This window comes from Metopolophium dirhodum, chromosome 6 (assembly GCF_019925205.1).
Source record: "Metopolophium dirhodum isolate CAU chromosome 6, ASM1992520v1, whole genome shotgun sequence".
NCBI lineage: Eukaryota > Metazoa > Arthropoda > Insecta > Hemiptera > Aphididae > Metopolophium > Metopolophium dirhodum.
The window spans coordinates 19,218,501-19,234,953 of NC_083565.1; the positions used below are offsets into that span (position 1 = coordinate 19,218,501).

The 16,453-nt window shown below is 29.6% G+C and overlaps 3 protein-coding genes and 1 non-coding gene across 4 annotated transcripts; 1 reads left to right on the forward strand and 3 right to left on the reverse strand.

Moving 5' to 3' along the window:
• Positions 1 to 288: 288 nt before the first annotated feature.
• On the reverse strand, positions 289 to 6,021 carry LOC132946367 (large ribosomal subunit protein P2-like). The gene is made up of 5 exons (XM_061016345.1): positions 5,867 to 6,021; positions 2,188 to 2,357; positions 1,641 to 1,733; positions 1,490 to 1,575; positions 289 to 355 (listed from the first exon to the last, which is right to left on the reverse strand). The coding sequence occupies exons 2-4, from the start codon at positions 2,354 to 2,356 to the stop codon at positions 1,499 to 1,501; spliced, it is 339 nt and encodes a 112-aa protein (XP_060872328.1). The 5' UTR covers position 2,357; positions 5,867 to 6,021; the 3' UTR covers positions 289 to 355; positions 1,490 to 1,498.
• On the reverse strand, positions 4,058 to 4,128 carry LOC132947982 (small nucleolar RNA Me28S-Am982). Its single transcript, XR_009664978.1, has one exon. It is a non-coding gene; the product is annotated as a small nucleolar RNA Me28S-Am982 (small nucleolar RNA).
• A 97-nt stretch (positions 6,022 to 6,118) lies between the features above and the next one.
• On the forward strand, positions 6,119 to 7,728 carry LOC132946366 (large ribosomal subunit protein eL19). The gene is made up of 5 exons (XM_061016344.1): positions 6,119 to 6,269; positions 6,866 to 6,972; positions 7,038 to 7,201; positions 7,263 to 7,453; positions 7,540 to 7,728. Exons 1-5 carry the CDS (start codon positions 6,265 to 6,267, stop codon positions 7,679 to 7,681), a joined length of 609 nt encoding a protein of 202 aa, XP_060872327.1. The 5' UTR covers positions 6,119 to 6,264; the 3' UTR covers positions 7,682 to 7,728.
• A 4,344-nt stretch (positions 7,729 to 12,072) lies between these two features.
• On the reverse strand, positions 12,073 to 14,651 carry LOC132947395 (mitochondrial import inner membrane translocase subunit Tim16). The gene is made up of 2 exons (XM_061017672.1): positions 14,221 to 14,651; positions 12,073 to 12,384 (listed from the first exon to the last, which is right to left on the reverse strand). The coding sequence occupies exons 1-2, from the start codon at positions 14,423 to 14,425 to the stop codon at positions 12,233 to 12,235; spliced, it is 357 nt and encodes a 118-aa protein (XP_060873655.1). The 5' UTR covers positions 14,426 to 14,651; the 3' UTR covers positions 12,073 to 12,232.
• Between the last annotated feature and the right edge of the window lie 1,802 nt (positions 14,652 to 16,453).

Below are 16,453 nucleotides of genomic sequence, written 5' to 3' on the forward strand. Positions count from 1 at the left end.
ATAAACCTAACACGTTCACTGCGGATGACGCCAATTGGCGTCATGTACCTTGTTATTTAATGGACTACAAGACAAGTCAAACTAAGCCGAGGGCCAAGAGTTCATTGACCATTTAAATACTTCATTGTTATAGTTAGTAAAATTTAGTAATTTATTTTTATGGCTTGAAAATTTAAAATGTCCAAATGTTTAACTATAAACAAACAAAATGTGAACAGTTTGACCTAATCAATTACTTAGGATGATTCGGAAAAGATAGTAAGGTTAGGATTATATAGACTAATGAAATAAAAAATTAAAATATTTGTTTTATTGAACCATCAGTTTTTGAAATACAAAAAAAATCCAGCAGAATCTGAAAAATAAAACATTCATTTTATTAGAATCATATATATGACCAACAGACTGACAATAAAACAATAAATTAACATAGGTATAACAAGCAGATACATGATTATGGTATATTACCATAATATAAGTCTTCAATTTGCTATATGTAATTTGTATTTGTGTTACTAAAATAAACTTATGGTAGAAAGTGTATTCAAAAATGTATATAATATTTTAATAAATGTACAAAGTTGCCTAATAGAGTCAATATATATTTATATAGACCATCTCAATCAAATTTACAATTTCTATAGCACACCCTTAGGAAGGTTACTGCTATTAAGCAATAACCCGCTGGAGCCTGCACTTACATCTTAAACTTAGTTGAACACAGTCCAAACCAAAGACCATATCAAACGAGACTGACAATAATTTAAAATAGATATAACGGATACGTGTAATGGTTATACATCATCCATAACATAAATCTGCAAGTTTGTTGATTGCAATTTTTCAATTTTTGAATTACCAAAATAAACTCATGACAGAAGTGAATGTATTCAAAAATGTTATTATCACATAAGTATATACTTTAATAAATGTACAAATTTGCCTAATAGAGCCAATATATATTTATATAGACCATCTCAATCAAATTTATAATTTCTATAGCACACCCTTAGGAAGGTTACTGTTATTAAGCAATAACCCGCTGGAGCCTGCATTACATTAGTTTGTGTTCAAATTAATATACAGATTTAACATTTGCATCTTAAGCTTCATTGAACAGTCCAAAGACCATATCAAACCAGACTGACAATAATTTAATATAAATATAACAAACAAATACATTGTTATAGTAAATCATTCTAACATAAATCTGCAAAATTGTTGATTGTAATTTTTCAATTTTTGAATTACCAAAATAAGCTTATGACAGAAGTGAATGTATTAAAAAATGTTATAATCATAAAGTATATATTTTAATAAATGTACAAATTTGCCTAATAGAGCAAATATATAATTATATAGACCATCTCAATCAAATTTACAATTTCTTTAGCACACCCTTAGGAAGGTTACTGTTATTAAGCAATAACCCGCTGGAGCCTGCATAAATTTAGTTTGTATTCAAATAATGTACAGATTTAACACTTACATTTTAATCTTAGTTGAACAGTCCAAAGCCCATATCATCATCAGATTCATTATCGGATTCTTCTTTCTTTTCCTCTTTTTTGGAGGCTAAAATAATAAAAATAAGATATATTTGCTATTCTACGATAAAATTTATTAAGTAAGAAACTCACCTTTTTCTTCAGCAGCTGCTGGTGCTGCTGCTCCAGCTGCAGCAGGAGCTGCTACGGCTGCACCAGTAGGTACGCTGGCTAATTTAGACCTGCCTATATAAAAAAAAAAAATGTATTACAATTTAAAACTAATATTTCGGGGGAAAAAATAGTAATTAATATAATATTAAGGTAAAAATCATTTCAAGAACAATCTTTTAACACTTAATAGCGAAAAAGTATTATTTAAATTAAAAACTAAAGTGATGCATAATGAACAATTTTTATAAAATAATTGAAATTAAATAAAACGTAAGAGATTCATTCTAGGTACATGTTACATGTATAATGCATTTAGAAAAGAACAATATTACTATCAATCTTCAGATAAAATTACAACCAATAAAATGTATTAAATTGACTTATAATTATAGATACATTAAAAAGTAACACTAAATATTATATAAAATGAGTACTTATCAAAAAAGTAACTCTAAGAGTCTAGATACCTAAATAGTTAACTTGCTTAATTGTTTTCAATATATTAAAACATATCAGTAATATTTACCACTCTCGATAACATCATCAACATTCTTTCCTTTCAGTTCTTTAACAATGAGACTAACTTTGGCAGAGTCAGATTCAATACCAACGGAACTAAGGATTTTTTCAATTTCATCACTGGTTGGTTCTTTTCCACTGAAGGAAGCTAAGAGATATGCAGCCACGTAACGCATTCTATAATATAGTAATAATAATAAATTACAATTGAGAACATTCACAATATTTTAAATAAATAAACACATTTTAGTAATTGCTTTCTGATAATATTGATATACAAAAATCAAATCACAGTTTAGTACCTACGATGTAGGAACCTAAGGATACCAAGATTTATTAGAACATAAAACTAATTGCAATGTACAGATGGGCTTGAAGGCTTGTTGCTACAAAGCAATGTCCCCGGACATCAGTTTATTATACTATTGCAGTAAGTTACCAATATCTGATCAGAGATTTCATTAAGAAACATTCAATCAGATAAATCTGCCAAATATAAAGAATCAATTTGTTAATTAACAAATCAAATGGATAATGATTACCTTATGTACATTGTCCACTATAAACATACATAAAGAATAAGTAGTCAGTGATATTCCTATTTTACTTGAAGAAAAAACAGAAATGAAACTAATAACTTCAATTGCAGTCAGAAAAGAATATTCATCAATTAATATCAGCCGAAAGATGGTATTAAAATTATTCATCATTAGCAAAAATCAATATATAGTTTAGTACAAAACAAAGGCACATAATAAAGTTTATTAATAAAATAAATTGTTATGTACAGATGGGCTTGAAGGCTTGTTGCTACAAAGCAATGTCCCCGGACATCAGTTGTATATACTGTTGCAGTAAGTTACCAATTTCTGATCAGATATTTCATTAAGAAACATACAATCAGATAAATCTGCTAAATATAAAGAATCAATTTGTTTATAAACAAATCAAACGGATAATGATCACTCAATGTACACCATAAACATACACAAAGGAATAAGTAGTCAGTGGTATTCTTATTTTACTTGAAGGAAAAAACATAAATGAATATGAAACCAATAATTTAAATTGCAGTCAGAAAAGTATATTCATCAAATGTTATCAGTCGAAAGATGGTAAAAATTATTCATCATTAGCAAAAATCTATGCATAGTTAAGTACAAAACTAAAGTGCATAATATGATTTATTAATAAAATAAATTCTAATGTACAGATGGGCTTGAAGGCTTGTTGCTACAAAGCAATGTCCCCGGACATCCGTTTATAATACTGTTGCAGTAAGTTACCAATTTCTGATCAGAGATTTCATAAAGAAACATTCAATCAGATAAATCTGCCAAACATAAAGAATCATTTGGTTATTAACAAATCTAATGGATAATGATCGCTTAATATACACAATGGAATAAGTAGTCAGTGGTATTCTTATTTTACTTGAAGAAAAAAATATAAATGAAACTAATAATTTGATTTGCGGTCAGAAAAGAATATTCATCAATTAATATCAGCCGAAAGATGGTATTAAAATTATTCATCATTAGCAAAAATCAATATATAGTTTAGTACATAACAAAAGTGCATAATATGATTTATTAATAAAATAAATTCTAATGTGCAGATGGGCTTGAAGGCTTGTTGCTACAAAGCAATGTCCCCGGACATCAGTTTTATATACTGTTGCAGTAAGTTACCAATTTCTGATCAGAGATTTCATAAAGAAACATTCAATCAGATAAATCTGCCAAACATAAAGAATCATTTGGTTATTAACAAATCTAATGGATAATGATCGCTTAATATACACAATGGAATAAGTAGTCAGTGGTATTCTTATTTTACTTGAAGAAAAAAATATAAATGAAACTGATAATTTGATTTGCGGTCAGAAAAGAATATTCATCAATTGTTATCAGCCGAAAGATGGTATAAAAATTATTCATCATTAGCAAAAATCAATCCATAATTTAGTATGATTTAAGTACATAATATGGTTTATTAGAATATAAAATAAATCGTAATGTACAGATGGGCTTGAAGGCTTGTTGCTACAAAGCAATGTCCCCGGACATCCGTTTATTATACTTTTGCAGTAAGTTACCAATTTCTGATCAGAGATATTTATTTAGAAACATTCAATCAGATAAATCTGCCAAATATAAAGAATTAATTAATAAACCAATATATATAATATGGATAATGATTAATGTATAGGTAGGTATTATATATCTACATAAAGAGTAAGTCGTTTAGTTGTATTCTTATTTTACTTGAATAAAACAATACAAATAAAACTAATAATTAAAATTGCACTCAGAAAATAGAACTCATCAATTGTTATCAGCCGAAAGATGGTATTAAAATTATTCATCATTAGCAAAAATAAATCCATAATTTAGTACAACAAAGGTGCCTAATATGGTTTATTATAATATAAAATAAATTGCATGTACAGATGGGCTTGAAGGCTTGTTGCTACAAAGCAATGTCCCCGGACATCCGTTTATTATACTATTGCAGTAAGTTACCAATCTCTGAACAGTGATATTTATATTGAAATATTCAATCAGAGAAGTCTGCTAAATTTGCTATTATCATATTGTCAAAAAGATTTGTTTATAATATAATTTATAATGAAGTAAGATAAAAAGTCAATACTCATCACTTATGTCCTAACTTATGTTAAATTATGTCATAGAATGAAATTACCAAACTTTAAATAAATTAACTAAATGTATTACATATTAAATTATACTAATCAATCAATTTATTTCAGTACACACATTAGCATCAGGTTTCAGACCCGAAAGATGGTATTAAAATATTGTGGATCATCATAAGAAATTTAATTGAATGAAAATACGATTATCTACCTATCAGGTTAAATTTGTTTTATAAACATACCCAAGTTGTAAATAGTGTCATCAGAATTCAAAATGTTTCTCATCATAAACTTTCAGGCGAAAGATGGTGATACTTTATCATCACTTACACATTTACATTTAAAGTTAAAATGAATTATGACTTATGAGCGAGAACATCAGAATATACATATTTAATATTATAAACGAATAGTTCCAGAGTATCTACCTACCATTTTCAATAAGTTATTATTTACGAATTTAAGATTATATTAGATTCAGTACATGCTGAATGATATAATATAAGAAAGCATAAGGCAATGCAAAAGTAAAACTATGAAAATATACCATCGTCATCGAAACTGGCGTTGGTCTACCAAATATCATTGTGGTCGTGTACCAACGATCGTGTTAGACATGAAACCGACGGCAGAATAGGACAACATCCACGTACTACAACAGTCCTACGGTCATCGTGGTGACACATCTCATTGAAAAAACTATTAGTCTTGGGACACAATTCGTGGACATGCCGAGTGATCGGAATAAATGTTCGGTACTCTGTCCGCATACATTGTGTCTGGTCGAGCAGAAGAACCAGACGCACATATTCTGACGACAAATTCCGACAAGAACAAGTTGAAAATTCGACCGTCATTCACGCGTACCCAATAAACGGGTACGACGCGTTGACAGACACCCGAAGTTCCGAGTGCAAGACGGACGAGTAAAATTTCGCGCTGGTAGGAACGACGACGATGACAAAAAACATCGACAATCGAGCGGAATAGTTGACATTATTAAAATAAATTATAAATAAAAACGTACTTTAAGTCTGTTGGACACGAAACGTGCGACGGCAATGGAAAAATGTGGTAAACGACGGAGACGATGAAATTCGTAACTTCGGCGATCGTAAAGTGTACGGGCCACGGGGAACGGCGCCACGGCGGTAGTCGGCGTAAAAAAGATATAGGTTAAAATAAATAAAAGCGACCACGGTGACATCCGTAACCGCATCATGGAGGAGAGTGGCGAGCGCTCACGGACCGCCTCACTCATTGGCTCGCGACATTCCTCCATGCCGTTTGAGGTTATAAACACACACATACATCGTATTTCTTTCACTCGCGAACGAGAGAGACTATCCGAAGTCTCTGTTTCTGATTTCCCGTGTGGCGTTCTTTAAACGTCGTTTCGCGTCGCGCTAGGGTTTACTCAGGAAAATGAGGTAAGTTCGCCGTTGATAATTCAAATAATTAGATTGTAGTTTAAACATTATTCGCGGTAATGAGTCTCGACCACCAGGACTGTGTCGTTCGTCGACCGCTCGGTCGTGACTCGCAGACCTGTGCCACATGTGTGTGACCATCGCTTGTCGCAGAACAACCCGCGATCCGTATCATTAATGCCCAGTGTCCTGCCGCTTGACCCGATATTGTAAAGTGTGTCTATACCGCGTTATTATGGTTCGCGGCAGCGACGAGTTAAGATATCAAATCAAACTTTCCTTCCTAAACCCTCCTCGTAGAGGTTCGGCATTTGTGGTCAATTGGTGACAAAGCTGCTCTTACAATGACCCTCACCTATGAAAATCACCACCTGTTACAAAGATTCAAGCCCAGGCATCAGTGGCAATACATAAAATGCTTCGGCATATCGTTCAATCAATGTGTCCGATGTTGTTCCACGGTCATACATGCGACCTGGTTTAAATTTCATTGCTTGCACACTGGTTTGAATATTCATCATCCCGTAACTTAATTAGATGAACACCTGTATCATTGTATATAGTTAAAATATTACATTATGTTTTTACCTTTGCAGTTCGTTAAAGCTTCAAAAAAGGCTTGCCGCTTCGGTAATGCGATGCGGTAAGAAGAAGGTATGGTTAGATCCAAACGAAATAAATGAAATTGCCAACACCAATTCCAGTGAGTAATTTTAATCAAAATCATTTTTCAAATATGTGTATTAATGCTTCTTAAATAAATTTTAGGACAAAATATTCGTAAGTTGATCAAAGATGGTTTGATCATTAAAAAGCCAGTAGCTGTACACTCTAGAGCTCGTGCACGTAAAAATGCAGATGCCAGAAAAAAAGGTCGTCATTGTGGTTTTGGTAAAAGGAAGGGTACTGCTAATGCTCGAACACCTCAAAAAGTATGAATTATATCTTATTTTTAGGAATTCTAAATGACATTCACTAATCTTATTTTCATAGGACCTTTGGGTGAAAAGAATGCGAGTATTAAGGCGGTTGCTAAAGAAATACCGTGAAGCAAAGAAAATTGACAACCATCTTTACCATCAATTATACATGAAGGCTAAGGGTAATGTTTTCAAGAACAAACGTGTATTGATGGAGTTCATTCACAAAAAGAAGGCAGAGAAGGCCCGTGCCAAGATGTTGAGGTATTATAACAGTTCTAATAATCTCTTAAATATTATGTATTATTTACGCATAATTGTGTTTCATGTATAACTATTTAATTGTTTAGTGATCAAGCTGAAGCTAGACGTCAAAAGGTTAAGGAAGCTAGGAAACGTAAAGAAGCAAGATTTTTACAAAATAGGAAGGAACTTTTGGCTGCATATGCACGAGAAGATGAGAAGGCTGCTGCTGCTGCGGGAAAGAAGTAACCTGTTTTGTAAATGTTTTTATTTTCTAATACAATATTTCTGACCTATTGGAGAATTAAATATCTTTTCATTTATATACCTTGATATATCCTTAAAAAATTTAATATTTTATTACCAGTCATTTTTGACTGAAATTAATACTGATAAGCTTAAAGTTCTCATTTAAATCAAAATTTTCTAAATTTAAACTTAAAATAACTCTTGCCCTTATAAACAACACTGGTTATTAAGTAGTTTTATGCACTTGGTTAGTTAATGACTGTTTTAAATAATTATCTTTTATAACTTAATGAGTGTCATAATATTGTGAAATATTAAGTGCTACTTCTACTATTAAAATGCTAATGATATACATTTAAAACATGAAATGAGTCAATATACGTCAAACGTATTAGACCAATGATTTATTGATAAATAAAATAAAAAGTAATACATTAAGTTTATTCAAATAAAATTGAATTAAAGGATATAAGTGGAGCTTAGAGAATTTTTCTCAAAAAGCAATGCTACTGAATATATTATATTTAATTGTGTAATTTATCTACTCCTAAACTATTTAGGTATACACTCGATAGATATACACAATTTCGAAAGAAAAATTAATAATGTCAGCTAGATTGGTAAACTAATGAAAAAGTAAAATCTTTTTAGATGTATTAATTGAGGGTTTTGTTTGTCTGAGTAAACGAGTAATAAAGCATTCTGTAAACAGTCAACATAAGCTCAAGATAAAAATCAAACCAATGACATTTTTCCGGATTGAGGATAAAAAGTTAGGTTGGAATCAAACATATAGGTCAGGGGTTCCCCAGCTATTTTACTTGACGACACACTTGATATTTTAATAAGTTTTCACGGCACAGAAATAAATTCATGTTATTTTTCGACGATACAAATAGGGAAAGGTCAGTCAATACCTAGTCATTTCATGTAAAACCATAATATGAATAATCATCTTTGGCATATTAATGTATAGCTTTGAAATTTAAACTTTTATCATTTGATGCTTACACAAGCTACATGATCTACACATAATAAGACATAAATTACACTGCACAATTAAAGGATTTCACGGCACAGCGGTTGGTAATCCCTGATCTAAGTGAAGTTTCTAATATTGTAAGTATGAACTATTGAATAATTCTTTTAGTAGTTCTAAATTCTAATACATTATATGTTGTATTTATTATAATTTTACTATTTTTACTACTCTGTATATATTATCTACATTACCTTAAAAATAAAAAACATGATATTTATTATTTGAGTGTTGCTTTAAATTAATAGTTCTATTTGACATGGTGGAGGCATCTTGCTTCTTTACTCTTATCCAATATTGCATAGAATCTTTATCTGTTTAAAATGATTAGTGTTGGTTGTACTCAGTGGCAATTGCCTCTGAGATTTTTCTTAAATAGAGGGGAGGGTCCCCTAGTAAATATAATATGATATATTCAATAATTATCTGAAATGTAATTGGTTATATTATATTAATACATAATTATGCATTAATACTTGGGATATTCGTAACTTGCCTCTGGAAAATTTTCAGTTCGCCACGCCACTAGTTGTACTCTAAACCAACTTTTTTTTGATTTAATATAGATCAAATATATTGTTCTTGATTTTAATAATAAACAATGTCTATACCCTGTTCAAAATAAGAAGCACATCGATTTACGTAACAAAACCGGTTTTGCCCGTGGCTGCCTATGTGTTTCTTATTTTGAACAGGTTATAAATTGACTATTTTATGCACATATTTTTAATTTCATAATAATTAACTTACAGTTTTACTGTATATATTATACAACTAATTTAATACATTTTTATTTAAACAGTTATAATTAAGTTACAGACTAAGGACCTATATATTAGTATTAACTATTTATAATCATTGCCAATACCTTTGAAGTTTGAACAATCTTACAGAAGAAATAAAACTATAGTTAATATTTAAATTATCTATATTAATTAAAGTTAATTATTTTTAAATAGTTATTAAAATATATTTTATTCATTGTAGATATTCTGACAATTTTATATATTTTAAGCTTGCTTTGTTGAAGCTTACTACGGTTTTGCCGATACAATTCTGGTTGAACGCGCATCATTTTATCAGCATTGACTTTATTTTGGGATATTGTCTTGCCTAGTCAAACAACTCTTAACTATAATGTATTAAAAAAGCCTCCCGAAAAAAAATAAAAAAGTTCTATAGCATATAAATATTATAATAATTTACTCTTGTAAAAAATTTAGAAATTACAGATAATGGATTAAATAAAAACTAATACTATTTCTTTTTTATGAAATAAAATGTTTGTCTTTATTATAATATATTATCATTTACACAATTAGTGTATTAATATGTTGCTATTTTAATTACAACCAATAAAATTATTTTGAACTATTCACCTCCGGGACTAGGGTGCTAAAATGTTAAAATATTATTGTTATACGGGTTTTATCAAATCCAAGTACGAATATGTATTGGAATTTTTTTCAATATTTTACTTTTAAAAGTGCTTGTATATAAAGATTAAATTAACCTTATTAGATGCTGGATTATATCTCAGTGCCAGAGGTGTATCACCATAAAATGGGTATTTTCGATTTTTCAGAGAATAAACTAAAATATTTGTTACTTACAGACATTACCAGTGTTCGGACTTATCTAGATAATCATTTTTTCAGTTACATGGTATCTAAACGTTCATCTTAGATAATTTTTTTACTCATCTAACTGAATTCATCTAGATACATTTTTTATTCATAAAAATCGCGAAATTGTACAAACACATTTAAATATTTATACAGATTCTCAAACCAAATTTATGGTTTATAAATAATGTAATTATTTTTATTTATATCATCATTATTAAGTACCTAATGCCCAACTAAAATATACCTAAATTTAAAACCCATTTAAAAAAAATTGTATCTTTTTTTTATCTAGATAAATATGAGTTAAGTTATCTTCTATATCTAGATACATTAGAGTTGCATTATCTTTATCTTTATCTAGATAAAAAACTACTTATCTAATTTGAACACTGGACATTACACAGTAAAAAAATTTAGGACTTGCTGTGTCAGGTAGGTAATAACTATTTTTAACAGTCACTGTACTTTTGATATAATACCTACCAAATCTATAGTTACTCAAGATACCCAGGGCCGGATTGGAAAAATTTGGCCCACTTACAAACTGGCGGCCTTTAGGTACGTTCTTATTCCTTGCATATTTTTATTATTTAATAGTCTCCATTTCTTCAACTTTTAACTCTTAACATATTTTCAGTCAGCGCGACCTCATGACTTACATTTTGTTTTACTCGGTAACTCGCCGGGCCAATCCGAAACCATGAAACCATTCTTTTAAGGTTCAATTAAACTCACAAATGGTTAATTTTGAATCAATTTTACATATGATAATCTGAATTTAACATATTTTAGAAAACCCAAAGGTGTCACATAATTTCCTTAGATATTATTTATTATTTACACATACACATTGTTAGTTTTTAATATAACCTGGTTTTATTTAGCAATGAAAATATAATGTAAACATTAAATACATTTTTCTTAATTTATTTTAAAAAAAAACTACAAAAAGTACTTGAATGGCTTAGTACAAAACAGTGAATAAGTTTATATTAAATATTAAAACATATGGTAAAATACTTTTAGTAATATGTCTGAATAACAACACAGAATAGAATAACACAAGGGAATATTTTTAGAATGAAGTTAGTTTTAAACAAATAAAACAAATATTATTTGAATTTACATTTTTAAACAAAAATTATGTCAAATCAATGACTATCACAAATTGAATATTATCATCTCGATTATCACAGAATATTACAATGTCCATTCCTGTTTTACTGTTGATTCAAGGAGATTAAAATGGCCTTTACGGTCACCCACAAGTAACTGCTATTTTTTATACATTATTTTTACCTGACAAACATTTTGTTACTTGTTACCAAATTCTAATATGTGGTAAATTATTCTCTTACGGTTTTTAATAAAATATAGCAGAACGCAATAATAATACTACAAGACATAGATTATATAATTTATTTTTCTCAAAACTATGATCATAATATTATCATGAATTTTGTCCCCTTCAACATCTGATTACAGCGCTTTGCTAAAATTAACAAATCTACCTTCCTTCCAAAATGTACCCAATGGTGGAATGAGACACCTGTTGTATATTATGATAACCAGAGTTCAATACAAAATACTATAATGCTTTGTTTGATAATAACATATCAAGTTCAATATAAACCCCAAATCTAGTCCTAACCTTATTAATATCTCCATAAAACAACTTGTTCTTGAAACCACCTCACAGATATAATATAAAAAAACACTTCACATTTTCAGTTTTACTGTATATTATATATTTTGTTACAATTGACTAAATATCTAAATTAGAAAATAATTGTTTTTATTTTATTCATTTTATTTTGTTACAACAATATTATACATGCTTATTAACACATAAAAATAACATATCAGTTACCTACTCTAGATTAACTACGCTTTTTCACTCTTATTGGAAATTTCTTTGTCTAGCCGTTCTTTAGCTCTGTATATTTTTGACTGTAGGTAAAATGAACCACCTAGTGATTTGTCATTTATTTTGAATAAATACTCATATCTCTTCTGGATTTCATCTTGTGTCATATCTATAAAACACATGTAAATATAAATAAGTAATTTCTTGGTAATAAATAATTAATTGAAACTTAAAAAATTAAATATATTCATAGTAAATGGGTAATGGCCATTGTGTAAAATAAACACAAAATTCAACCTTTAGTAATATCATTTTTTTTATGTGTTTATTTGGTGGTAAATACATGAAATTTGTAATAAAATTAATGGATTTCATAAATATCAGTAATATTGTAAAAATTAATTTTATCATGGAAAAAAATGTACTTAATATTATATTTTTCAATTTAAAAAATAAAACATACATAAACAGGGAAAAATATGATTTCTTTTTAGTCTAAGTACAAATTATACTTGAATTATACAGTATTTTAATTTTAGAAGGATCAACATTTCTTTGACTTACTATACACAACCAAACCGGATAATTATTCATTACCTAAATTTTAAGTTTTGTTTAGTTTAAAATATATGTATTAGGTAGCTATATTTTTATGCAATACATTTGTTGAAATGCCTTGCACAGACAGTTTAATTTTTTACTATTATGTTGATAGCAACGGTTTTGGAAACATGACAAATAATAGTAAGTATGTATAACTTGTACAGAAAGGTGAAATATGATGTAGATAGGTAGGAAGAGAAGTTTGTATAAAAACCTTCCTTGCCAAACACGATCAAATGCCTGCCAAGAAAGACAGCTGAGCAAATTTTTTTTTGTTTGATGTATGAGGTGATATTATTGTTTAGTCTATTTACTTTAGGAACGTGAATCATGTTTATTCAAATCGAGTGTGAGAAAAGAAATTTTTATCAACAATATTTAGATAAATTATTTTTATAAGTATTTAAGGAGAATTTTAGAAAGAGGGGGTAGGTTTATTGATGTATAACATGAAAAAGGGTAAATCTGAAGGTTTGCCTGACTTTTGAAGAATACTATGAGTGTTTCCAAGTGGGTGGGATGAGTGGTGCTGAACAAGCAAAACAAAAGATGTGACACAACATTTCACAATCTTACAGTATTGTGCAATAAATGTTAACAAGAATAATAGATTTTAAGGTGAATGTTGGAAATTGTCGATTGAGTGATTGAGTCCGAAAAATTTGTTATTTTGTAAATTTTTGATAATATTAGATTGAATATCGGAGTGTTATATTATGTTGTATAAGAAGAAACATTGAAAGAGTATTTAATAAGCTAGGTAGTTTAAACATGAGAAGAATGCTAACTATAAATAGGTATATATTTAAATGAGTTGTAAATCTATTTTCAAGATCGGATCCGAACAGATATGTTTTGTTTAAGTTAGAATTCACTAAAGGATTGTTTGGGTGACGTACCTAGATGAGATAATGTTAATTTTTTATTTTTTTAGCATATTGCTTGGGACATGCGTTGTTGCTTTCCATACAGAATTTTCATGATAAGTTAGTGATTTTTTTTTGCCTTAAATGATGCAAAATCATTGATATCTAGATTACAGTGGATTTTAAGTAATAAAGTATGAAAATGTGAAATAATGAACCAACATGAAGATTTATTAGTCAAAAATGCCTACTGTAAAAGTGCCACACAATTATAAGGTGCTGAATGAGCTTACGGTTAAACCTAACTGACAACAGTTCCGCGTCATGTATTCCATTGAGATTAAACAATTAATTTTGTGAACTATCCCAGACGAACAGGTTGTCAGGAGGCAAAGATTAGAACGAGCAAACAACAGCACGAGTGAAACAAGGATTGTATCACTGTGAAGGTGATCCGTCGACCGTTTATCGGGCTATGGTAAATACAGGACTTATGTTGTACGACGAACCAAATGGTCGAAAACGAAGACACGTACCTTGGACGTTTAATATCTGTTTGGCCTCCTCCAACGTGATGCCGGCCTTGGCATTGGCCGCGGCGTGAGCTGCGCCGGCACGTCCTCCACCAGCCCTGCGAGCGGCCTCCTGGCTCGCGGCGTATTCCTGTTTAAGAGCTTTGGTCAGTGCCTTGCCGACTATTTGAGAGCCGATGATTATTATTTGCACAATATACTTGGCCATGGTTCGAACTTCGAACGTCGTCCCGCGGAAGTGCGGCCCCTCGCAATCACCACGAACCACGATTTAAATTTGGTTATCCTTATCACCATGACTAAATAATATATATATATATACATCATATAGTAATATTACTGATATACATAGATATATAATATTAATGTTATAAATGGTTATCAGCCATGATAGCCCTTATATTATTTTTTATAGACGGCAGCTGACGGAGTATGCATGTAGTTCCGGCGGTCAAACGTGACTGCGTTGTTCGGGTGTTACCGAATACACGACGCATGCGCACTAGATGATACAATCAACTTGCTTTGCATAACTGTATAATATAATATATATACCGTAAATACCACTTAAAAAATATTACTAGAAATTTGGAATCAAAAACAAAGCAAAATAATATAGGTTAAATACTTAAATACTATTTTAAGCTGTTTACAACTCAAACAATTTGTTTTGTTTAAAATATCGTTTTGGACAGAAAAAATAGTTTAAAACTAATAAAACGGTTTTTTTTTTTCAAAAATGAAAACTTGGTATGATAAGCGCAAAAAAAAGGTGGGAAAGTGGGTCACTGTAAAGGATGGTGTTAAATCTAAATACAATGATATGATATCATTGTATACGAAAAACGATTCTGAGTGAAGATAGTCAGTCAGCCTATAAAATTACTTAGTATATTTGATGATATTATTGTGTACAAAGTAATTTGTTTACCTATTTACGTGGGACCTTGTTTTAAATTTTTAATCCTTGCCTTTAAAAGTTGACCATTTTATAATTTTTTGTCTACAATATAGTTTTTAAATTTTAAATTTGATGCATTTTGTAAAAATTCAAACTTTAAATGTTTATCAAAAAAAAAATGTACTTATTAATTTTTAATATTTTTCAACCTTTATAGTAACAATATATCAGAAGCATTGTTATACATTTTCACGCTTTTTGAAAACAATTAAAAATTGATTGACATTTATAGAAAAGAAAAATTAAAAAATTGAAAATTGAAAATATCCGTAAGCAGCTCAAAACGAGTCAAAATATTTTGAAAATGTTATCAAGTATAGGAATTGGTAAAATAAGCATGTGGTAAATATCAAGTTTCTATAGTTATTCATTTTTGAATTACAATTAAATAAGAAAACCACTACATGAGAAACCGAAATATCTAATTTAGTAACTTTTTTTTTTTGTTATAGGTAGAAAAACTTATGTGAAAATTACTTAAGTAATTAAAATGATTAATGTATCTTACCACAATATTTAATTGTGTGCAAATTCATACATACAATTTGCAAAATTATATAACATACTAGGCAGGTATCTATAATAATAAGTTATAACGTTAATCAGACGGCGCACTGAGTATGCAAAATATTCTTTCAAAACATTCACAAGACGCATATAACTTGAAAGTTGAAATATAAAACGCCTAGTTTTTACTCCTTAGAATGGATTACGCTCCAGCCCCATTATATTATATTATATTAGCCACTTAATTATAATTTTTTAAACAAACCCTGTAGCGACTTTCATAGACAAATCGGAAAATACGAAATCGTATCCATCAAGAGGACAGCGCTAATCTGTTTATAATTTTCCCAGTTCGTGGATTCAGTCATATTATATTACATTGTGATGTGCGTTCGCTTAAAATATTATAACGAAATGATTAGAGTTTAGATTAGAGATTTAGAGGTACCTATATATAGCATTGTATAACAATATTTTAATCAACGCGCCTTTTAGGGTGTACCCAAATAATAACCATGTGACTACTGGATAGGCACTAGCATAGGTGCCATTTGGGGGGTCTAGGGGGGCTTAGCCCCTCCTAGTTTTATTTAAGCCCCCCTAAGTTTTTAAATATATTTATTCTTAAATCCGCCTAATAAAAAAATTATGCGGGTCTATATTGTTTTTATAAATTTAGCCCCCCCAAATCAATCGTCCAAATTGCGCCTATGGCAGGTGTATATATTTTAAAATCGTAATAATATACCTACCTACTCAATATTTCAC